This window comes from Cryptosporidium sp. chipmunk genotype I, assembly GCF_004936735.1.
Source record: "Cryptosporidium sp. chipmunk genotype I strain 37763 chromosome Unknown contig_7, whole genome shotgun sequence".
In the NCBI taxonomy this organism is placed as follows: domain Eukaryota; phylum Apicomplexa; class Conoidasida; order Eucoccidiorida; family Cryptosporidiidae; genus Cryptosporidium; species Cryptosporidium sp. chipmunk genotype I.
In genome coordinates this window covers 248,409-272,981 of record NW_027125616.1, presented here as the reverse complement: position 1 = coordinate 272,981, position 24,573 = coordinate 248,409, and the positions used below count along the sequence as shown (strand labels likewise).

Here is a 24,573-nt window from a genome sequence, read left to right as displayed (position 1 = left end):
TTCGTTAAAATCATACGAGCTCTTTGAAGCTTAATCCAAAAGTTTAAACTCAATACAAAAGTTCTGATTTGCATTTTTTTAGTGTGTTGTGTGCTGACACGTGTGGCGGGAAATGCGGGAAATGTCAGAAGCCTGGTTTAGGAACATTTAATCTAGTATAGCAATAGTAAAGGGAAATTCGATCTTTTGTATGAGACAAACATTTGAGTTCCTTGGGGGTTTTAAACTTCGATTTTAGTTCTGAAAATGAAGATTTTTTTATTTTATTTGATATATTTCGTTGGAATAGAGTTTAGCAAAGCCACCGATTTAACCCAATTATATACCAACATATTTTCCGTTCCCACTAACAATGATATTCCAGTCAAGTTAAGAGGTTTGGTTGCACAAAATAGCTTAGATTCAATGTATATAATTTTCCAAGACAAAATAGTCCCGGGTTCAGAACTTGAAGAAGGAGAGGTAAGTAAAATTAGATATTTTTAGATTTCAACTTTTAACTAAGGTAACAATTTCAACTTTTAATTTAATAGAAAATTGGGATCTTAAAAGCAGCTTCTGTTTCAGGACAAGTTTTAACAAATAATGTGGTTTCTGAAGTTCCGATTCATTCTCCATGCAAAGCAAAAATAGAGGAAATATATTGCTCTTCCAATACTATAGTTTCTGCAGAAAATAACAATGTAAGTTAAGTCTTTAGCAAGAATTACACCTTATTCATTCATAATCTTCTTTTTAGGGAGTAATGGTTCCAAAGTATATTCTTTCATTTTCATGTTTGGAATTTCCGGCAAGACAAGTACAAACAAACAAAAAGGCTGATTTTGATAACTTAATAGAAGTATTTATCAACTCTAAAGAAAACTCGATGGTGGTGGATGTCCCTGATTCAGAATATGTACAGGAAGGAGCCGTGTTACTTGGAATATGGAATGACAATACTGTATTTTTAAGGTTTGAAGCCACCAAAGACATTCACAAGGTCAAAACTGCATATCCAAAACCTCAGATGATTGGCCAGAGATTTCAAGAAGGCTCTTATTTGGTTACTTTTGAGATATCTGTGCCTTCGGCTTCCCAGAATGCAATTTCTGAAAATCAAACAAACCAATTTTCTCAAATTGAACCTCTAAGGGATAATTCCATGCCTAGCCAAGAACAAAATGAAAAGGATGACATTAATAGAGAGGTTTCAGTTAGTGGTTTTGAAGGGGATCAAAGCATTCAACCACTGGATACTACTCCAGCTAAACAAGATGAGCCTGTCGAAAGTGATCATTTTGAAAATCAGGGTCCTCTGCCAAGCTATCTACATAGCGATAAAGATGAGTTACAGGAACTTAGCAGTGACGCAATTATTCATATGCATAAAACACTGTCAATTGAAACTGCTCTGGATAACTCTGCTATCACATATGCGATCATGATGAAAAATCAGATTAAAAAGTCTAAACTCCACAACTTGAACAAGAATTTTGATATAGCAAATCAAAGAGCGAGGTGGATTGTCAGAGCTCCTTGTTCTGGAACCATAACCACCAAAAAGATAACTCCAAATATCAAAAAAGTTAATCAAGGCACATTTTATGCGTCTATTCAATGCAATAGCAAAAAAGCTAGAGAAAACGGGCTTTCCGAATATAGAGGCAAAGAAATACCACTAATAATGCCATTTTCAATCAAAATCAATAGAATTAAGGCAGAATTACAGGAGACTGAGGAACCTGGTCTTTATTCAGCTAAGGTATTCAAAAATCAAAGTATTCTGAGTGGTAAATTAATTCAGGAATCCAAGGATATTCCTGCATGTTTAATATATGGTAAATTCCAATTGGTTACGGCTCCATGCAGTGGCATTCTCAGAAATACTACTGAGATCGGTAAATCTGTCAGGAAAAAGGACTCTATATTTTCTGTTGAATGTACTGAAGCTGGAAAGGATTCCATAATGTATGGAGTTACAACTAAACCAGGATTAGTCACTAAAATGTTTAAGAGAAATCAGGCAAATGTTAAGGTAAGTCTCTAAGATTCACGCAGCAATATATATACTTAGTATTAATTATCTAACTTACATTCATTGATTTTAGGAAGGGGAAGCCATTTCAATTGTCAGAAACAATTGGAGGATTATAACTTCTCCATGTGATGGATTGATGATTTACACAGATAGTCCAGGAATTGCAAAAATAGGAACAAATATAGCTGTTGTTGTATGTAACGACAATAAGTCAAAAAGAAAAAATATTCAAGCTACCAAGAACTTCATGATCTTGCAAAACATTCTTCCAAATCCCTCATTTGTTACGAAAAAACAACCTTTGATTGTGGTTGATTCTTCCAAGTTTAATTGGGATTCTACTGATGATCTGGATGATTCTAATACAATATCCAAGGTTTATTCTCCTTCAAATATAAAGAGTAATATCAAGAATCCAAAACGTAAGTTAAATGTTAATCTGCATGCACCATGTAATTTGTCCATTCTCACTCTAAATTGCCCTTATTATTCCCAGTACCTTCAAATATAATAATTCAAAACATTGTTTCTCCTTGTAATGGGCATGTATTCAGAGAACAAGAACTTAAGAAAGGATACCAAATTGTTGAAAATATAACTTTTATCAAAATTAAGTGTAATAGGAAAAAGTCCTACTCCTTAAGTTTAGATACCGGTGCAATAGTACTTGAAAATAATGTATATGAAAAAATTGGTGATGAAATGATTCATAATTATGAACCAGAAAGTTTCCAGATATCGAAAGGAGATATTATTCTGCAAATCATGTTTATTCACAATCTTAAACATCATGTAATTATCTCTCCTTGTGATGGATATGGATACACTTTCAATTCTACTGGAAATAAAGTCTCTAAACGAAAGTACTTTGCAGCAATACAGTGTAAAGACGAAGAAAAGAATAAGAAGACTCAAAAGATCAAAGCAGTTAAGGATATGAACATAGTTTCATCTTATATTTCTTTCAAAAAGAAATTTTTTAAAGGTGATCCTCTATTTGTTATGGTGGAATCTAACTAATGGCATATTCATTTCAAATCAAGTTGAACATCTTGGGGTTAACAGAGTGTTCAAATAGAGCTAAGCCCAATAAAGTTGCTGTATAAGTAACATTGACTAAGAATTAGTTAGATCTCTTATTGCTAGATTTCTGCTTTTTAGGTTGCTTTTTAGATTTCATACATTTAATACATGATGGCTTTTTAAATAATCTTCTAAAGAATCTAGTAAATCTATTTCCTTTCTTTGTATTTGGAGTAGTTTGTTCACCACCTCCAGTTTGAGAGAGTTCTTGATATTGATTAATATCTTTAAGAACAGATACATCTGGAATTTGTTTTGATAGCTTTTTCTTTAAGTACTTATTAGATCGAATTGCTTTAACTATAGGGTTGAAACGCTGCTCAAGATATAATTTAATCTGTTTGTTTAAAACATCAACAAAATTGAGATCAGAGATTTTCTTAAGTAATCTACTCCTAACAGAGTTCTTGTAAGAATAAAATGCTTGGTATAAAATTTTACACTGCACAAGTAAATTCTGTTTGCTGTGATTATGTCCTGTAATAATTTGTTGAAGAATATCCATAATATTTGGATTGGTGACCTGAATTAAATGATGTAAGAGAGATCTAATAGCTTTGGAATGTTGTAAGAATTCAACAGAAAGTTCAAGGAATTCAAGTTTGAACTTTTTAGTTTTCTTTCTCCACGACTTTTTCTTGTTATATTTCTCTGCAACTCTGAGTGTTTCTTGTCCAAAATTGACAAGTTCTCTGATCTTAGACCTATACTTGGTGAACTCACTAATAAATGTTTCGGTAACAACACTGTTGGGATTTTCTGTTAAATCTAATCCAAAGTTAACAGTTTTGATTTTCTTAGCCTTATTATAGCAAATATTAATTTCTTTTTCTTGCTCAGGAGATAACTCAACATCTTTTGAGTATGAAATGCTTGCCTCTTTATTGTAAATAGGATGGCTCTGATCACTTTGGCCTGACATTTCATCAATTTGCGATCTGCGTTCTATAATGGCTTCTGGAATATCGTTAGTAGGAGCATCTTGTGGTTTTAATCCAACGGGAAGCTCTTTAACTGTGTTAATATAGGAGAATGGCATGTTTCCAAAGCCATTAATATTTAATTCAGCATTTTTCTGAGTATTTTTGGGAGAAGCATCGTTAATGGACTCTTCTTCAGCTTTCTGGAAGTTTAGATTCAGCTGAGTTTCATCCATACTACTTGGATCAGAATCTTCAAATCCTGCAGCTATTTTTCTAGAGAATGACTCAGCATCACTGTATCCTTCATTAGTTGTTTCCTCAGATTCTGGCATTTTTTCTGTTACACTTTCAGTAGGATTTGATGTAGTGTATACGGGACTTTCCTGTTTGTTATAATGGCTATTTTCTACATTTTGATTTTTTTCATCATTTTCAGAGCGTTCTGGATAATATTCTTGTGCTGATTTAGTATCAGTCTCCTTGGTTGATTCAGGTAACTGTGATTCAACTTCATTAAAGCTTGGGCTAATCTGTTTAACTTTTTCCAAGAGTTCGTCTCCAGAATAAGTAACCTGAATAGGATTATGATTGCCTTGAATATTGAACGGTCGCTCCCAAACCCTTCCAGTACTAAATTGTTTCGATAAAGTATTTCTATAAGTTCCTCTTAGTTTTTGAATTTCCTCCTGAAGTAAGGTCTTACCGGAAGAACTTTGTGTATTTTTCATTTCTTCATATCTATTTTTGAAGATGAAGGTGTTTCTAGGTGGCTCATTTTTCAATGTTTTTACAAATTCTTCTTCCTGGCTATTTTGGGGAACAAAATCAGAAAAATCCTTTGCAGCAGAATCAAAGTTACTCTTCATAGAAGATACAAATTTGTTCGAGATGTTTTGTTCTCCGGGTTTTCCTTCCTCACTCTTTTTGCCCGCTCCATAAAGATTGAGCTTTTCAAACTGTCCGACTAAAGAGTTAATTACAGAAGCAATTCTTGGGCTTACCTTGCCTGTTGTTGCACTAGTTCTTATATAAGGGCCAGAGTAAACTCTCTTGTTTCCGACAGTCCTCTCCTCAATTGCACTGCTTGGAGGAGAAGGAGGCTCAATTGAAATAGAAGCAGTTTTAGAAGGCTCTTCTTGAGCTGATTGATTGATCTCATTGGGAATAGTCATGACTGAAGTTTCACCTTCTGATGGAACCATCGTAAGGTCCTCTGTATTTGGATTCACGAAACTTGACTCTACAGTATTTAACTCACCCACGGAACTCGCTTTTTCTGAAGCTTTACTTTCGTCAAGAAAACTAAATGAATTAGCCAGGCCCTCTTTCCCTGTTTTGACAGAAAACTCTTGACTTTTTGAAATATCAGTGCTTAAAGATGTTTCCCCTTGATTTATATTATGCCCCTTTTTTTCTTCCTTCTGGGGAAACAAACTCGAACCTTCAATGCTAATCGAACTGCCAGCACTGGATTCAGAAGCCTCTGAAATACCTGAAGTCAATTTTGACGATTCAACTGGCTGAGATGCTTTACTATCTCCTTCCCTTGTTACAAATATTGGTAGCTTTGATTGGCTAGTCTCCTCAAAAACTACCTCTGAACCCGTTGGGTCCTGCGAAACTTCCTTCTGGTCTACTGGATTTGCCTCCACCTTAATTTCGTAATCATTCATGACAAAATCGTCAGGAGATTTAGGCGGGCTTTCCATGTGGCTATCTGCATGCAATGCATGTACTTCCGGTGCAGTGGCTTCACTGACAGAATTAGTTTTTGGAGTTTTCAATGAAGAGTTTGTGACTTCGACATTTTCGGTCAAAGGCTCAAGAAGTTGCTCTTGTGTTTCTATTTGTTTGAGATTTTTACTGAGTTCTTTCTCCAAAATGCTTCCATCAAAGGTTTCAAAAGAAGCCTGTGATGAATCAATTTTGGTTGGAACATTTTCCAGCGATTCCATAACGGCTGGGTCACTGAATTCCACTCTATCTCTTGCAGAATCAGGTGATTTTGCATCAACTGAACTTTCTTGGATGTTATTATAACCGTATTCTATAACTCCTTCAGGAGAAGTTGTCTTTGGGGCGTTCGGTAAACCTTCTGGTGGGCTATCATCAAACGCTACACTTGTTTCATCTTGGAATAAAGAAGCACCATCTGGTAGTGGTTCTGAGGAGCCTTTATTATTGCTTGTTTCAAAATTCATAACGCTGTTTTCTTGAGAAAGTTCACTTTCTACCTGTGATACTGTTGAGTTCTCAGTTTCTTCATCTCCAACCACAATAGAGTTTGCGGAACTTAAGCCATCACTTTGTTCCATCTGGCTTTGAGATGGATAAGACTCTGAACCTGCTACTGTAATTACATTAAATTTCTCATCCACCACTGTTAGAAGCCCAGAAATCAGGAGAATACATCCTAACAGGGCTCTCAACCTCGTATTTGCCCTCTGCCCACCTATTCTAATCATTCTTACAATAACTTGCGGTGCGACTACTAATCACCGCTTCACTCATTAACTTCAATTCCTTAACGATTAAATTAGGTTAACCTAAATTTCCATAACCCCTTCTAGAATCCCACTTTCTTCTCCACCCCCCAAATTATATGTCTATTCCAGGTCTTTATTTACCTAAAAACTACATAGATCTTTTTACTGACGCGCCACTTGTGAATTGCCCGCCTTTATTGAATCTATATTACTACAAAGTTCAAAGCAAATTAAGTTAACTAAAACTATTTACTGCCCTCATTGAAACATCAAGTATTCTAACTAATCACTATCTTTCAAATCATGTATTTAAAAAATTAAATCGGTAGTTGCAAAAAGCGTAAATGACTATGTTAATTAACCATCTCGTTCCTGTAGCAATCATTTATTTTAACATTGTATCGGCAGAGCTTAAATATCTAAGCACGTCCTTATTCTCTCTGAAAATAAAATCTGGACTGTATTTTTCCCCGAATTCTCGAAAGCAATCTAGTAAAAGTTCGAATAGACTTTCGGCCTCTTCTAGTTTCGATTCAACTTTTGTTGCGATTTCAGACAACTTTTTAAGTGATTTCTCGTATTTGCGTTGGTGGAATGGCACTAGACCACTGTTAGTCTCTGAAGATAACAAGTTGCTGTATCTAACTGTCAGACCAGCTCTAAACATTAATCCATTTTTCAATAATAAGTAGTTTAAGTATCGTTCTGCAAATTGTTCGCACTCATGTCTCGTCGATCGAGTTTTTTTTATCTTCATTGAAGACCTAATGTTGGCCAAAGAAGTATGCTGAATTCTATAATTTATCCGTGGATCGTATAGACAAATAACGAGTAAGCATAGTCCGCAAAAAAGCTTTAAACAATTCATGATTCCCCCCCCAAAAAAAATAACGCTTCACCTGACTTTTTTTTAGTTTCTAAACTAGTTTATAGTTCACTATCACTTCTATTCCGTTAATCTCAATTTATTCACGCAGATTGTACACAGGTGCAGTAGTACACCAAATTAATGTCTTTATAAATATTTACACTCGGATAATATCAAGTAATTCAGTATCGCTTAATAAAAAAAAGAAAATTATGGTGCAGATAGGATTATAGTCGCAAATTTAAATTTTAATAGGCTTTGTCCGTCTAAAACTCAGGATTTCTTACAAATTTGTGCCGAAGGTACTTTCTTAAAAAGCTATCTTATATTTGGCGGGAGCTGATAAATAATTAATGGAAAGTTAAATCAAAATTGATAGCGGCGGGAAAATGCGTGAAAATTTGGGAATACAAGTAATAGAAAAATAGAAAAATAGTAAATTAGGTTATATACTAAAGTAGGGTCAAATAGACGCTCTGATTACTGTCCTTCTATATAAATCAAAATCACCGTCTTTAAATTCTTTGAGTGTTTTATTGACATGGTCGATATGCCATATTGAATCTGTAACGCATGAAATTAAGTGGGCATCGTGACTAACAATAATAACGCCTCCATTGAAAGAGTTCAGAGCGACAATTAGAGCTTGGATTGCATCCAGGTCAAGGTGATTTGTGGGTTCGTCTAAAATTAATATGTGGGGATTTAGGTACGCCATAATAGCGATAGCAACTCTACTTTTTTGACCTCCAGAAAGGACGTATAAAGGCTCTAAGGCGAGACTTCCTGTGATTCCAAATCTTCCGAGAAAATTCCTGGCTTTTTCATCGGAAATATCGGCTCCAGGGTATCTCGCTTGTAGTTGCTGAATTGAGTTAAGTGTGAGATCAAGTGAATCGATGTGATGTTGGGCAAAGTAACCGATTCTAATCTTGGGGTCCCTTTTGATCATTCCCTTGGTTGGGTTGAGTTGTCCCATAATGAGTTTTAGAATTGTAGTTTTTCCGCTTCCATTTCCTCCGCAAATTGCTATCTTGGAGTTGCTTTGTACACTCATATTAAAATTATGAACAATTTGTTTGGTTGTGTTGCTAGACTCCTGTGAGTAATAGAAGCTGACATCGCAGCACTCAATGAGAGATACAAAGTCCTCGTTACTTTTTCCAGTATTTGTAGACCCAGAAGTATCCATAGTGTTGAAGTCAAAAACAACTGTGGGGTCTTTTTGAATCTCCTCGAGCATGGGAAGCTTCTCAAGGAGTTTAATCCTGCTCTGAACTAAACTTGCTCTTTTAGCGTTATACCTGAATTTGTCAATAAACTTCTGGATTCGTTCTTTTTCAGCTGACTGTTGTTCAAACTGCTTCTTTTTAAGAATTAGATCATTAGATCTTGCTTCCTCAAATGAATCATAATTCCCTTTAAAGTATGTAAGCTTGTGGTCATGGAAATGAATAATATCAGAACAGACTTGGTTGAGAAAATCTCTTGAGTGACTGACAATAACACAAGTTTTATCCCAATCTTTGAGGAAATTTTCAAGCCAAGTAACTGCAAGTATATCCAAGTGGTTCGTAGGTTCATCCAAGAGTAAGATATCAGGATTAGCATAAATTGCTCTTGCAAGAGCAACTCTCATTCTCCATCCTCCTGAAAGTCTAACAACTTTCTCTCTGAGCATTTCCTGGGTGAATCCTAAACCGACCAGAATGACAGAAGCTCTATTTTCAGCAGTATATGCATCAATTTCGGTTAATCTCTCATATATTTGGCTTAAGCGCGCAGTGTTTTCTTCTTTGGAGAACTCTTGCTCAATGGATTCCTCATCACTTCTAGCCAAGAGCTTTTTTTCTTCCTCTAAAAGCTCAATTCTTTCAGTATCAATACTTAAAACTGCATCTAGGACAGTTTCCTCCGGTTTGTAATGTAACTCTTGTTCAACACAAGCAACAGAAACATCAGAAGGAATTCCGGGTACCTCCCTTCTTACAATATAAGTCAGAAGAGTTGATTTTCCAACTCCGTTTCTACCTATTAGTCCATATTTATGTCTTAGAGTCAAGTTTAAAGATGCATCGCTCAGAAGAGCTCTACCAGCAATAAAAATAGTAATATTTGGAATTTGAAGGTCTGTTAGCTTCTGTCTAGACCTATCAATGGGGTGATGACACACAGGAACAGGCACCTCCAGCTTTTGTTTCTCCCACTGTTTTAGTAGTCTGAGCTGTCTCTCTTTCTCCTTTGCTGCAGCCTTTTGAAGCTTAATACTCTCTCCAATAGGAATATTTTTGTTAAAGTTCCCACTTCCTCCCACATCCAGATCAAGAAGAGGGTCATATTTGAGTTTGTCTATCTCAGCTTCAGAACTAAGAATTTTTGTTGGTTCAATAACCTTTAATACTCCAACAAGTTCATCAGACTCTTCTGGTTCAATCTCTAATTTTTCGTAAATATCATTCACAACTGAATTAATATCGTCAAAATCACCATATTGCCTCAAAAAAATATCCATTATTTCGAATAACCTATTTTTAGACATTCTTCCTTTATTTTCAAGAATCTCAGCATAAATCACTTTAATCAGATACGCTAACACAACTTTGTCTTCCAGCTTTGGACCGCAAACCTGTTCAACGTGCTTCGCAACATCTTCTTGGCTAGGAAACATTCCTGACTCACTCTTATCGATAATCAACATGATTTTATCCTTCCACTCTGTTCAAACTCTGTTAACGAAGTAATTTCCCTATTGTTCATCAAATGTCCTACTATTCAAGAAGTTGCCGCCAAAATCAATTTTTGGTAACAGCATCTATAATTATGGTAAAGTTAAACAATAAAATCTAATTGTGCAAATTTACAGCCAGCCTACAGCTTATATTACTAACTAAATTCACACAAATCCCCAAACAACCACTTTAGTTACTATTAAAAACAATCTTCTACCAACATTCAGAAATAGTAGATCAAGCCTCATTAACATAAGAAATGTTCAAATCACAATCTTACTGCCAGATATAAAGGCTTTAAACTAATCCACATTTTTATTGCAAAAGAAGTTTAATTTTTGACGAAATCACAATTTTGTACAAATTTTAATTCTATTTCAGATAACAAAATTTTAGATTCATTTGTGGCGCCAAAAAAGGTATCGAAAGATAAAAAAAAAGTATTTTTATTAATGATGAAATTCTTTCCGCGTAAAAAAAGGCAGCAAGAAAAATTAATTAAAAAAGGGGGAAAGTTAGGCGGAAAAAGAGTTTATCGTATTTCTAGACGGTCAATCATAAGGCAACTAGAGTAAATTTAAACTAGAACTCCCATTAGTAGGATTTCTATAATACAGAAAAAACATTAAGGCTATAAAAATTGTTGGATCGTGTTATGTTTGAAATAGGAATTAGCAACTAATAGGAAAATTTTTGTCTTGGCAAGAGTTTTCTTAAACTTAAAGGAGAAATCCTTAAGGATATGGAACAAGAATCAAGGAACTCTCGCGAAAGAGGGTCAGACACTAATGGAGCTACTGAAAAGGTTTTTGTAAGCTTGAAAGAGTCTGGTTCTCAGGGTTTAGATGTCTTTGATGCTAATGAGGTCAATGGAGAGATTTATATTGAGAATAAAGATGAATTAGTGGGGAATACTAGTAAGAATGAATTGGAATATACTCAAGATGACTCCACTAAAATTTTGAGTTCCAGTGATAAACTCGCAGAAAATACTCGGGCCCAAAGGCCGAAAAAAAAGAAGCGTCGTCAGCAGGGATCCATAATAGGAGGAGGATCTTTACAAGCTTTGTTGCATCCCGGTACATCTGATGATCACTATTCTCGAAGCGATTCTTCAGAAGTTTCTGACGAATCTAGGACCGAGAAGCGAAACCGTAAGAGGAAGTCTTCTGGGTCCAAGAGTCACAAAAAGAGTCGCGAAAAGTACAAAATGTATATTCATGACGAGGCTGAGGAAGATGATGAGGATGTGGACGATAACACTATAGAAGGGAGCCAAGAACGTCCTAGTCGCAGAAAGAGAGACTCTCGCTCGTCGTCAGAGGATGAGGATGAAGATGATGAGGAGGGTTACGATGAGTTGAAGGATTTCATTGCTGATGAGGTTGAAGAGGACGGTATAGATGATAGTCTGGTATACAGGGGTTCCCATATTTTGTCTCAGTCGACTGGAAAGGTGGAAGGGGATCTAATAGCTACCAATGGAAGATCTGAGGTAGGTCATGAGAGTTCAGAAGATGATGATGATGACGAGATTCTTCGAGGAGGCTTAGAAGAGGACGACTTAGCTTTAATTGAGGAAAACACTGGAATACGTCTTAACAAAGATTCTCAGAAACACCGTTTAAAAAAGGTTTCTGAAACTCTTGATTCCCCCGATAAGACATTAGTTGGTAAGGATATTGGAGATTTAGAGGATCTTCTTTTCAATGCTAGTGCTGATCAAGAGGAAGACTCATTGTATAAGCCTAGAAATTTCGACCCTGCTTCTGGATTTGACTCTGAGAATTCTGAGGATGCAGATGACTGGATGGTGGATGATATGGATGAAAAGGGTTTTCGCGGAGACGAGTTTAATATGATTCAGTCAGTATTTGGTGACTACGATACGGTCATGGATATCCTTATGAACAAAACTTCGAAAAATAAGGACCTACCTGATAGTTCCATGCTTGACTCTGAAAGTGCTAACAATGCAAAGTTACCCAAAGCATCAGAGGAGTTTGACACTGAAAAGACCATTATAGGAGGAGATCACGAAATAGATATGGTAGATGACATGGATGAGGAACTTTTTGGTGAAGCAACTGAGAGAGAAGAGGGTGAGGTGGAGAATATACAGGATAAAATGAAGAAAACTACCCTGCAAACTTTGCATAGCATTTCTGAACCGGCTCAATTACAAGGACAATTTCTTACTGACTTTGATGGTGAAGTTAAATATGCTGATATCCCTGAGAGACTTTATCTATTATACGGAAGCCGTTGGAAGTCACTGAAGGAGAGAAAGATTAGTAAGGAGGAACTGCAACAGGAAGCTGTATGGATTTCCAGGAAGTTTCTCCAGACCTACCCTGAGCTTTTTAAGGAGGAGCTTTTAAGAAGATCCCATAATTTGGAATTCAAAACATCCTTTCCATATGTCTCAAGCGGAGGTGTAATACAGGTAGTTTCTAACGCTGTCTTTTTAGTTTTGGATTGGATTTTGAATGAAAGATTGGATGTCCCATATATTTCCCTCCACAAAATGCATTTGATCCAGCCTCCTCTTAATGATTTTCTCTTGGGAAAGATAGTTTTTTTGGACTCTATCTACTACAAACTAAAGTTATCAGTTGAAAACTTCCAACAGAGACTTTTAGCTATTCGAGAGAAGAAGTCTGTCTCTGATATATTTAGACTCGCTGAGTCACATGAGCTTCCTGAAGATCATATAATCCAGGCATTGCTTTCTGTTTCGGGCCTGCAGGAAACCCTCCAGTCCAGCTACTACTTTGATTCGTCCAGAGATATTGATAATATTAGATCCTATTTTCTCTATCACATAGATACTCCAAGATTTAAGCAAATAGAAGAAGCTTCTATTGGAGATTCATCAAATGTTTCAAAATCTACAGAACTTGGAAAAGCTACTTTGAGACATTTGAGTAGAAAACAAAGGAGGAATTATATGATTGAGCTATTTGAATATATTGAGACAAATGAACTATTCAAACTTTGGAGTCCTTACATTGTTTCTCCTTATGTATTATCTTTATACTTGAAGAGCTTTACATCTCCACAATTCCACTGCTCTACGCCAACTGGAGTTATTCCTGGAATTCCTAATACATTTAGTCTACTGCCTCCAGGAGGTCCTGTCTTGGAGAATTCTAAGACCGCTCTTTATAAGTGGTTAGAGAAGCTGGTTAGACAGGATAATCCAATGTTTTCAACCAGTGAAAAGATCCTTGATTCTTTAATCGTGTACGAAGCCAGACGCCTTGCAAGTTTCCCAGCAATTAGAGCCAAGGTATTTGAGTACTTCCTTTCTAATGCTTGCATTACTACAGTTACAACTACCAAAGGAGAAAAGTCTCTAAGTCCAAATGGAGTCTTTTGGCTTGCAAGAAGGCTTTTTAGGAAGCCCGTTAACACGCTTTTGCCTGGAACCTATCTTCCTCTCAACGATGATTTAGGCTCTGATGCACAGAGTTCTAATTCCAACACTCTGTTTGATGGATGTTTATGCTCTGAAGTGCTCGAACTTGAGAGACGTGGATTAATTGAGCTTATTGTCCATCCTCTTTGCATAGATGACCCAGCTCCATGGAGAGGATCAGACGGAGAGGCGAGAATTAAGGAGCGTTTTTTGCATGAAGTTGGGCTCTTGGAATCTGGAATGGAGTCAAATTCTCTTCAAAAAGGATCTTTACCAGCTCCTATAATGAATAGATTTGACCAAGAATTCAGAATGTATGTCAACAGTGATAATATTGATAACAGAATTGTGAGAAATATACTGGACGAGTTGAAATACGGCTATGTCAGTATTTCAGGCTCAATTTGGAGTAAGCTTGTTCAAATTCCCATCCTACATAGATTAATTGAAAAGGAGCTTTTTCCAAGCTTCAGAACTGAAGTGATTAATTACCTCAAAATGAGATCTCAAGAATATATCGCTGAGCTTTGTTCGCTTAATCTCCAAAAAAGACTCCGAGTCCTCCCTCCAAGGCATCCTGTTAGAGATGAACAAATCGCGGAAACCCAAGCGGGTAGGTCTGGAGAACATCATAGGGGTGAAAGGTCCAAGGGAAACGACAAGTATGAATCTGAGGAGGATGAATTTGATGATGATTATTCTGGTAATGCTATTGACAGCGATAATGAAAATTTTGTTTCGAGAAGATCTAGAAACTCAAGATGGAGAGGAGCCTCTGGAAACCATTTTAACGGAATTAGGGAAGAGTACAACACAAACTGGGGCCTCAATATAATATCTTGTGTTGTCGAGAAGGCTCAAAATGGATTTAAAGTTTGTGTGGTTTCTTTGGATATATTTGGAGAACTTAGAGACTTTTTAGTAATGGACCATTTATTAAGTAATATTTCTCATAGAAATTCTAGGCATATTGATAGTAAATATAGTGATAAAGGAGACTCTTCAGGAACCTTGGAATCTCAACGTTTTGACGAGGATATGGAAAATTTAATTAGGTTCACGAAAATGTATTATCCTCATTATATTTGTGTTGGGATTTCGGATAGAAAGAGCTTGGAGTTAGCAAGTATATGGAATCATATTCTCAAAAAAGTTAAAAGAAAGGATCAGAAATTCACTCCAGGATTCCTGTTTGTTTCTATGGATGTCTCAAGAGCTCTAGTACGCAGATCAGGCTCTGGCCAGAAAGTTACTGGGACTCAAAAACCAAAAGGTCTACAGTCAGAGTATCCTATGTATGTCAATCTGGCAGTTTCTGTTGGAAGACTTGTTCAGAACCCCTTAGCTGAGCATTTACAGCTTTGGGAGGACTCAGGAAATGAAATCGAAAGTGAGTTAAGCACCAACACTCTTAGCTTGGATAACGAACTTGGAATTGCCAACTCATCCTCTTCAACTGGAGCAAAGGACTGGTTTAACCCAATAACATGCTTAAAATTACACAGACTTCAAGACAGTGTTGATCCCAAGATGCTTCAATTCCACTTACTACTAGCCATCCGTTCTGTGGTTGCTAATCTTGGAGTCCAGATCAACAGAATGAAAGGACATTCTCACTTACAGTCTCCACTAAAGTTTGTGAGTGGTCTTGGACCTAGAAAGGCAAAATCTCTGGCATTTTATTTGGACTCTCATCCTGGACCTATTTCCACTAGAAACCAGCTAAAACAAGATGATCATCATTCTGAGACACTAAATAGAAAAGCAACATCTGCAGATAACGATCGTTATGAATACGACTTCAAACAAGGTGAACAACAGCAAGATGGCTGTCTTACGAGGAACGTTTATCTAAATGCTCAAGTCTTTCTCAGAGTTGATGAGGAAAGTTGCAATGAAAAAGAATACAATAGAAATTTGAATATATTTGACATTAGTCGACTAAGTGATGAGGATGACAAAGAGCTAGTTTTGACAATTCTGGGCAATATTCGTGACCAGATTTCTGAGGAAAACGTCTCTGGAAACAGACAAAAGTCCAAAGAAAAGGATGAGACAATTCTTTGGACCTGGATTTCAAAAAGAAGCTCTAAGCTTGAGACTCTAGATCTTGAGGCCTATGCAAAGCTTATGTACGAAAACCAAGATAGACCAAGACTACTTCCATATCTTAATAGAATGCTTAGAGAACTTAAGAAGCCATATGACTGTACATTTGTCTCAAGAGAATTCAGAGGAGTTGAAAAGTCTAGACAACTCAGAGAGTCTCTTGAGATTTCCAAAGAAGATCTATTTATTGGTTGTGAGATTACATGCAGGATTACAGGAGTTTTAAACAACGTTAGAGGACCTTCCAGATCTCCAATTACCCTCTGGTTTGACCAGTATAATATGAAAGTAGTACTTGAAGATTTTGACTCTCTTTGGGAGGAGCTTCTAGACGAGTTTCCCAAACTACAATCCGCCTCATTAGATGCTTTGTTTAAAGTGAATACTCCATTACAAGCCATAGTTACCAATATAGACTTTTCTCAACATTGTGTATTCGTCACTTTGTCTCAGAGCAAAGTCTGTAATATCTTAAATTACTTAATTGATGGAGTCTGGAGACAACAACAGTATCGTCTTGATATGATAGAGAAACACAGATATGAGAATACTTCTGGAGGATCTTCTCACTCTCAAGTTGGACAAATAAATAATAATACAGATTCATCATCAACTTCCATGACTAATGTGGCAATTCAAGAGTACCAGAGAAATGACTTTAACTTATTAAAAGACGATCTTTCTGCTTTAATTTGGACTGATATTCGTCACTTCGCCTTTATATTGTTCAAAAAGAACTTGAATGTGTTGTTTACAAGCTCGGGACTGAATCTAAACTCTGGATTATGCAAGAATATTAGTGGACCAGGGGATAGACTTTGGGACAGAGACGGGAGAGGTGATGGAAAGTACCATGGAACAATATTACGTACTATTCATCATCCAAACTTCAGGAGTTGGACTCATGAGCAGATAATAGAGTATATGAAGACTGATACAGTACCTTTGGGAGAAGTAATAATTAAATCATCAACTAAATATATAGACAAGTTGAATATGTACGTTAAAGTTTGTGAGAACCCCTTTATGTTTAAAGTTATTAACATAGATGAGTTTGATCAAAGACTTCCTGGGGAGCTTGGAAGAAGACTAAGAATAGATGACTCAGATTTCAATGATATTGATCAAATACTGATTCAGTATGTACATCCATTGAAGGTTCATCTTTCAAATGTATTTAGTCATCCTAAGTATAGATCTAATATGGAGTATCAAAATTTGGTTACCGAGCTTTTGGTGGAGTCCTCTACGAGTGGTAACTCAATAGTATGGGGTATAACTGCTGATAGGCAGATTCCTTGCAGATTCCACTTGATTTCAGTTCCTCCAAATTCCAGAGTGGGCTCAAGTGGAGCCAGGATACACTTTGAGGATGGGATTTATGTGAATCATAAGGGCTTTCAGTTGTGGAGGAAATCCGATAATACTTTGAGAAAGCTATTGAACTGGTGGAAAACTGATGGTTTCTTTAAGAGGTCAAAACATTTGGAGGATTATAAGAGGTATAAAGAATACATGGTAAGACAGAAGCAAGGAAAAGCGAGTTCAGAGGATGACTTTGTCTCCAGGAAGTTCGGAGTCTCTCACCATAATAGTAGTTACCATTATAATTCTGGTGGAGCTGGCTCCGGGAATGGGGGTGGAGGAGGGTACCAGAGTCAACATTCGAGCAATTACTCTCACTCCAAACATCACCATCCTCCAGAAAGCTTTGGCGGTCAATCTGGTGGAAGCCATAGCAAGAGTGGAGGAGGAGCTCCCCAATATGGATCCTACTCTCATTCTCATTCCCACTCTCACTCTGGAGGATCCAGAAAGTCCTTCCACGGATATCCTCTTCCTCAAATGGAGGGTGGATCTGCCCATCACTACCCTCCTCCAGTTGCTGAAACTTATGAATCCAGCCTCCCAGGTAATTATAGGTACTCTAGGAGATGAATCCTTGTCCACTACTTAGGAAACGGAGAAAGATGAAATCCTTGATGATCCATGATCAAGGATTGGGCTTTTAGATATTACTTTTTATTACTTCTATGTATTAAATACAAAAAATTAAACTAGAAAGAATTTAACGTTAGTACTTTTTTTTTCTCGAGAACTTTCAATATATATCCTTAAACTCTATGCTCCTATTAGGTGATCTAATTTAATCCAGCTATGCGCCTAAGTTTCTCTCTTTTAGGGGAGAGATGACCCTTGGGACTTGGACTCCACTCAAAAGTGATTTTGAGACAAATAGTGGTTTGTTCTCACTTGGGATGGCTGTTGCTCGTAGTAGTAAATAGGAGGTTGACTGACATATCTATTGGGAGGTGTACTTTGTCTCTTGAACATGGATTTGTTGGGCTGATTTTGGGGAAAGCCTGGTCCAACTTGTAGTACTGAAGGCATATAAATGTCTTGCGAAGATACTACTCCTTGAGGCTGAGATAACTGACCATATAAATGATTTCTATCAAATGCAAGCTTTGGGGGAACCTGGAGGTTTGCATTGTAATTGCTTTTAGGATTCTGATCTACGGGATGTTGGGCATGTATCTTCTCTAAGTATCCCGGAGCTAAGTTATCTCTAGTTGGAGGCTGTCTGACTGCAGAAAGATCTCTCCTTGGTGGGCAATCTATCCTGTTGACGTTTGCGAGATTGGCCTGGTGATATTGATAATACCTCGCTTCAGAAGCGAGGTTTTGCTGTATGTAATGCTCAGACTGGACGGAAGCAACGTTGGTTCCTGGTCCAACTCCAACGCCAGGCCTATTAAAAACAGTTTTCTGGAAGATAAGGTTGTTGTTTCCATGAAACCCACTATTCCTTTCAGAATTGTAGTGATACATTTTAGTTGGTATCTCAGTTACCATTCTCTTAATTTGGGTTTCTAGCCTCTGCTTTTCCTTCTCAGAGGCTTTTCTGGGAGTAGGAACTGCAACAAGAGGGAGAGTAGTGAAAGTTGTGGAGCCTTGGACTTGTGATTTAGGAGAGGATATATTCTGCCTGACACTCCGTGGAGAAGAGTTCAACTGGAGCTCAGGCCTTCTGAAGGGAGTAATGGGGATCGGAGGGGTGAGGTTGGCATCAGTTAAAAATGGATGGTTGAGAGCCTGGATTGGGGAAGCTCTTTCATTCGGGTTTTTCCTTAAGAGCCAACAACAAAGATGCCAAGCATCTGAGGGAAACTTATTAGGCCTTGCCTCCTTGGAGATTTCTCTGATAGAGCTTAACATTGAAATTACCTGGGAACTATTATTTCCATCACATTCTCGCCCCCCTCCCCCAGATGAGTTATTTGGAATAAAGGGTACGTTTCCCATATAAAGCTCGTAAATTAAAACTCCAACACTCCAGGAATCCACTTTAGCTGTTTGCCTCTCACCTTTAAGAATTTCAGGAGCCATATAACAGAATGTCCCTGCCATTGAAGTACATCTCCTACATAGATCTCCACACCATCCAAAATCTCCAAGCTTAACTCTTCCTTCACAAGAAATCAAAATATTCTCAGGTTTAACATCTCTATGGACTATACTCATTTCATGGAGGTAATTGATAGCTTTAAGTATTTGGGTTAAATAGCTCACCACTTCGTTTCTTGTAAAAAGTATCGATTCCTCCTCTTTAGTGTTATGATCCTCGTCACTTGGAATGTATCTGTTTCGTCTAGCTCCAGCTCGAATTACACGGTTCTTCTTTTTTCTATGAAGAATATTGAATAAATTAGTATCCACATACTCTAGAATCAAAAATACATATCCATTATGTTCCAAACACTTATATAACTGAACAATATTAGGATGAAAACATTGAGACTGGAGTTGTATTTCTCTTCTTAATTGTCCTGACAATCCCCTACAAGTAAAATGCTCCACACTCATAACTTTTAAAGCATACAGATTCCCACTTCTTTTACTTCTGATCTTAAATACACTTGAATATGCCCCTCTCCCTAATACCCCTTCTATTCCATCATAAATCTCAAAGTGCCTCTGTAATTCTTCTGGAACAGAGTGTAACTTTGAAAGCAACGGCCCTGAGTCACCATAGAATGTGCTGGATGTTATTTGTTTCCATTTTCCTCTTTGATCCATAGAATCCAGTGCAAGCTTTGGGACCCCTTTAGACCTCAAAACTGTTCCCTCTCGCTTGCTTAACTCATTTTCCTTTCTTGAACCTTCTACTCTTCCGAACTTATCCTGTCTCAACTCCTCCCTTTTAACTCCACCCTGCCTGTACCTATAACTATCATAGTTGTACTCCTCCCTCATGATTCCTCATACTTGCACACACCTTTTTTTTTGCCTGCATGCCCATATTTCCCCACAATGAGCGCCAAAAAAGTTACCATTTCTTCTCGTAATTACGTGTCTTTATTTAAAAGTTTGAATTAGAGTTTTAACTTGGAATTTACTTGGAACACGAAAGCTAGTTATTTGAATTGTGATTTTTAACTCACTACTTTTACCGAGGATTTGCTCCCCCATTACAGAAAAAACACACACAATACTTTTTTCACTAACTGCAAACCTTTAATTTCAATATAAAATTCATTTACATCATCTGCGCATGAGCATGCTCATGCAAATTAAATAATATTTACACGTAATTCACACGTAATATGTTGACTAATAATAAAATCAATTTATAGAATCGACCCTAATAGACTTAATTTTGCAAATATTTAACTTTATAATTTTATTTTATTCCCCTTATTTATTTTAAATAAATTTATCATTTTCTATAATATATTACTCTATTCATCTATCCTATTTAAATATACATAATTATTAAGTATTTTAAAAATTCCCAATATTATGGTTTCTTAAGATTTATCATATATATATATATATATATATATGTATTTCCTCTTTCCCTTTTCTCTACCATTAATATTAATTTATTTACTTGGATGTAAAAGTTCTATGATGATTAATAGATGATGGTTTCACACTTTTTTTAAAAATAGTATCTGAATTGAAAATTTGAACAGGACAATAACTTTTATATCCATTATTCATTCTATTATAGTTATTTTCAGTATAATTGAAATTTCGAGCAATATTTTCAGAATTTATAGTTTGCTTTAAATAACATAATTCTGATCTTAATTGGTTAATCTCTTGCATCAAATTAGAGCTTAAATTTGGATTAATACCTGAAAAACTTGTTTGATGCATATAATAACTATTACCTTTATTACCAGACTGTAAATTATTATATATTCTCTTATTCCCTATATTTAAATTCTTTATTGGAAATTCATAAGAATTTATTTTATTATATGATAAAGATATACTAGAATTAATATCATTTTTTTTATCCAAATTACTAATAATATATTCCCCATTATTTAAATAATTTATCATATTTGTATTATTTAATAATATTTGATCTTGTGTTGAAATTCCAACTGATGCTAATAATATTGGTATTTGAGTTTTTAAACGATTTTTTGATAAATAATGAAACATATTTTTTGAAGTCTCTTCAATCAAAGATTTTAAAGTAATTCTTGGAATTAATTGAAAAATTTCATTATTTCCTTTATTTATTATATTTGCAAAATGATATCTAATTACTGATTGAATACAATATGAAAATAATCCTCTATATATTATTGATAATCCTATACCATTATTTGAACATACTTTAATTTCTTGTGAATATTGTACTGGAGAAGAACATGATGCTAATATTACTACAGAAAAATCTCTTTTCTTATAATAAGTTGTTTTATTTGGATTAATATTTAAGAATTTCCCATTACTATCATTATTACTATTTATTTGTGGCATTGTTGATATTCGATTATGATTAAATCTAACATTTTCATAGTTATTATAATACTCTTCTCCTTTTGTATAATTTGATAAAAACAAATATGAATAGTTACAATCCAAAAAACATGTCAAATTTCCTTTATTATTTGAATTGGATTCTAATACCATTCTATCAAAATCTGAAAAACTTATATAATCATCATATTCATCAGTATCATTATTTAATATTGTTTGATTTAAATTTTCATCAATTTTTTTTCGTTTTGAAATAATAAAAAATGGATCATTATTTATCTCTTTTTCCTTTATTTTATTATTATCAATATCCTTATCATTATTATCAATATTTAATATTTTATTCTTATTATTTGAACATTTTACTGGACCACAATAAACAAATACTAAATCATAAAAAGTATTTGAGAAATTCATTCCAAAATTATCTTCAACTACTATACCTCCTCTATATATATTCGAAAATTCTGAATAATAATTTTCAGTCCCTGGATTTTCTTCCATAGATATTAACCATTGAAATCCCTCTTTGAGAGATTTTCTTGATAATCTTACTATTTGTACTACTGCTCCATTAATCCTATTTAATGATAATGATATAAAGTTTCCATATAACATTTCAGATACCTCACTTAATAGAATTCTTATTTCTTTAAATTGATATATATTTGAAAGTATTACTGCATATTCTATAATATCATTTGTACATCCTTTATAATCTTCTGATTCTCCTGAAACTAATAATGCTTTCTTATTCACTTTTAATCTTCTTATTATTTCCTCTCCATTTCCAACTAAACCAAATGAATTAATGTTTGGTGTTTTTTTATAAAAATTCCACATTCAAAATATAGTATTGAAATTTTTGATGACTTTTTACTTGAATTTAGTTTTATATTACCAAAGAAGATGAATAATTTGAGAAAATAATAATATAATAATAATAAAATTAACTATTTTTTTTTAAAAAAGAATTTCAAAATGATTTATTAAATATTAATAATTGATTTTCATTCCCAATGCATTTTTGCATAATTATTAAATCCAAAATGGCACCATGAGGGGAAATTTGGATATTTATTTATATATTTTACTGTTTTAAAGATAAAATTGAATCTTTTTTTGAATTTTTATGTTGATATTGACAATGAATACATTTTGAAAGATGTTTTCTCCAATTTATTGCAATCTTTGTCAAATCTCTTACAGTACTTTGAATATTTGTCTCATTTGAATACATTGTAACTTCTTGTGAAAATATCTCATAAGCTATTTCTGTTAATTGATTTACTGAAAAATACTCATATCTACCAAATTGACACATTATATCATACTCTCTGATTAATCTTCTTTTTATTGATTCTTTATATTGACATTTAATATCACTTTTATTCTTTGTATTATTATGTTCTTTAAAAAGCAATAATGATGATAAATATGATTTTAAATAGACCAATTGTTTAATATACTTATTAGATTCCCATATTTCTGCTGTTAATGAATTAATCTTAATCAATGGTATATTCTCCAGACTTTTTAACTTTTCTTTAGATTTAAAAGATACTGGAACTGGTGTCAAATTTCCATATTTTGCAAGAAGACCTGGTAGAATTGAACATGTATTTAGACCAAAACAATGATCACAATAATAATAGCCAGTAAAACAGCAGAAATTTAATTTAGATTCTTGATCAAATTCTAATAGATTTTCACAATGATTTGTAAAACATTTATAATTTTGTAATTCCAATATTATTTTTTCTTCTTGTTTGTTTAATGGAATATGATAAAAACATAAATATCTTTCTTTTGTCTCATTGTTATCATTTTTCATTATTTTTAACTCATAATTAATCTTGAAATTAGATAATTCAGAATCTTTATTAATATAACAATGATGATCTATATTTTCAATATTTAAATTATATAAATCATTTATATTTTTATAATCATCATGAATATTATTTAACTCTATATTGACTTTCAAACTTTTTACTTGCAATATTTTCTTATCATTATTATTATTATTAATTTGATAATCATAATTTGGTTGATTTTCTTCATTTTCTAAATGAGTTTCTTTAGATATAGGAGAATAATCAAACATTGGACCCCACATATTTTCTAATAACTCTTCAATATCTTGAATATTTTTTTCATTATATACAACAATATGATCATTATCACTTAATATTTCGTTATCTAATTCACAGTTTGAATTGTAATCTGTAATAAGTGTTACATTAGAATTTAATATACTTGATTTTGAAATAAAAGCTCTATCATCATATATATTATAATCATTAAAATTAATCTTTTGTTCAAATTCTTGCTTTAATATAATACTTAATGAAGATTTTGAATTAATCTCTGTATCATTTATATTTGAACGATTTTTGATAATTTTTTTTTCATGATTACAATATTGAAGTTTTTTATAGTTAATATTTTGATGATTGTCATTTATGACTGATATTTCTGTAAGATCATTTCCAAAATTATTCCATCTTAATGATAATTTTGCAAAATAAGTCATCCAATTATTAGGAATATGAAAATTTTTTATTTTTAGGCAGTTCTCAAAACTATTGATTATGAAAATAAATTCTTTTAAGAATTCATTATATCTCAAAATACTGGCATGATGATAATACATATTTATTCTTTGATACCATTTTGATGAAGGATTTTTAATAGATTCAAGAAATCCAGTAAATACTTTATTCATTAATAGAAATGACAAAAAACACATATCATCCACTTTTCCTAATTCACTAAGTTCTGGGAATATTCTTACAAAGTGATACAAAGAACCGTAATCATAATTATAACTTTCTTGTGATTTATCCAAATGACTTATTCCTATCAAAATTCCATGTAGGATACATATTCTCACAATCTCAATCAAATCTCGTAAATGAGAATATTTCTCAAGTGTTCCACCATTTTTCAAAACATTAAAAATACTTTCTCTAAGTGTATGAAGGTAATGCATACTTAATTTAGCAATTTCCCATGTTTTTTCATCAATAAAACCATGAAATTCTGCCAAATATATATCGTCCATGAATTGGTCAATTCCTTTTATATCTATATATATCTCTTCTATTATTTAAGAACACAAATTCCACTTCTTCTTTTTCAAATCCA

General features: G+C 34.2%; 8 protein-coding genes across 8 annotated transcripts; 2 read left to right on the top strand and 6 right to left on the bottom strand.

Annotated features, from left to right (window-relative positions):
* Positions 1 to 246: 246 nt before the first annotated feature.
* ELE39_003550 (uncharacterized protein) lies at positions 247 to 3,040 on the top strand (the record flags this gene model as incomplete). Its single annotated transcript, XM_067346654.1, has 5 exons — positions 247 to 462; positions 534 to 683; positions 740 to 2,017; positions 2,091 to 2,442; positions 2,517 to 3,040. 5 exons carry the CDS (start codon positions 247 to 249, stop codon positions 3,038 to 3,040), a joined length of 2,520 nt encoding a protein of 839 aa, XP_067199967.1.
* Positions 3,041 to 3,143: 103 nt separating this feature from the next.
* ELE39_003549 (uncharacterized protein) lies at positions 3,144 to 6,491 on the bottom strand (the record flags this gene model as incomplete). Its single annotated transcript, XM_067346653.1, has 1 exon — positions 3,144 to 6,491. One exon carries the CDS (start codon positions 6,489 to 6,491, stop codon positions 3,144 to 3,146), a length of 3,348 nt encoding a protein of 1,115 aa, XP_067199966.1.
* A 406-nt stretch (positions 6,492 to 6,897) lies between these two features.
* Positions 6,898 to 7,380, bottom strand: ELE39_003548 (uncharacterized protein; the record flags this gene model as incomplete). The annotated part of the gene is made up of 1 exon (XM_067346652.1): positions 6,898 to 7,380. The coding sequence occupies one exon, from the start codon at positions 7,378 to 7,380 to the stop codon at positions 6,898 to 6,900; it is 483 nt and encodes a 160-aa protein (XP_067199965.1).
* Positions 7,381 to 7,843: 463 nt separating this feature from the next.
* ELE39_003547 (ABC transporter) lies at positions 7,844 to 10,078 on the bottom strand (the record flags this gene model as incomplete). The annotated part of the gene is made up of 1 exon (XM_067346651.1): positions 7,844 to 10,078. One exon carries the CDS (start codon positions 10,076 to 10,078, stop codon positions 7,844 to 7,846), a length of 2,235 nt encoding a protein of 744 aa, XP_067199964.1.
* Positions 10,079 to 10,851: 773 nt separating this feature from the next.
* On the top strand, positions 10,852 to 17,577 carry ELE39_003546 (transcription elongation factor; the record flags this gene model as incomplete). Its single annotated transcript, XM_067346650.1, has 1 exon — positions 10,852 to 17,577. The coding sequence occupies one exon, from the start codon at positions 10,852 to 10,854 to the stop codon at positions 17,575 to 17,577; it is 6,726 nt and encodes a 2,241-aa protein (XP_067199963.1).
* A 276-nt stretch (positions 17,578 to 17,853) lies between these two features.
* On the bottom strand, positions 17,854 to 19,896 carry ELE39_003663 (kinase domain-containing; the record flags this gene model as incomplete). Its single annotated transcript, XM_067346767.1, has 1 exon — positions 17,854 to 19,896. One exon carries the CDS (start codon positions 19,894 to 19,896, stop codon positions 17,854 to 17,856), a length of 2,043 nt encoding a protein of 680 aa, XP_067200080.1.
* Positions 19,897 to 20,529: 633 nt separating this feature from the next.
* Positions 20,530 to 22,266, bottom strand: ELE39_003662 (conserved hypothetical transmembrane; the record flags this gene model as incomplete). Its single annotated transcript, XM_067346766.1, has 1 exon — positions 20,530 to 22,266. One exon carries the CDS (start codon positions 22,264 to 22,266, stop codon positions 20,530 to 20,532), a length of 1,737 nt encoding a protein of 578 aa, XP_067200079.1.
* A 247-nt stretch (positions 22,267 to 22,513) lies between these two features.
* Positions 22,514 to 24,490, bottom strand: ELE39_003661 (cysteine-rich with zinc finger; the record flags this gene model as incomplete). The annotated part of the gene is made up of 1 exon (XM_067346765.1): positions 22,514 to 24,490. One exon carries the CDS (start codon positions 24,488 to 24,490, stop codon positions 22,514 to 22,516), a length of 1,977 nt encoding a protein of 658 aa, XP_067200078.1.
* Positions 24,491 to 24,573: the final 83 nt, after the last annotated feature.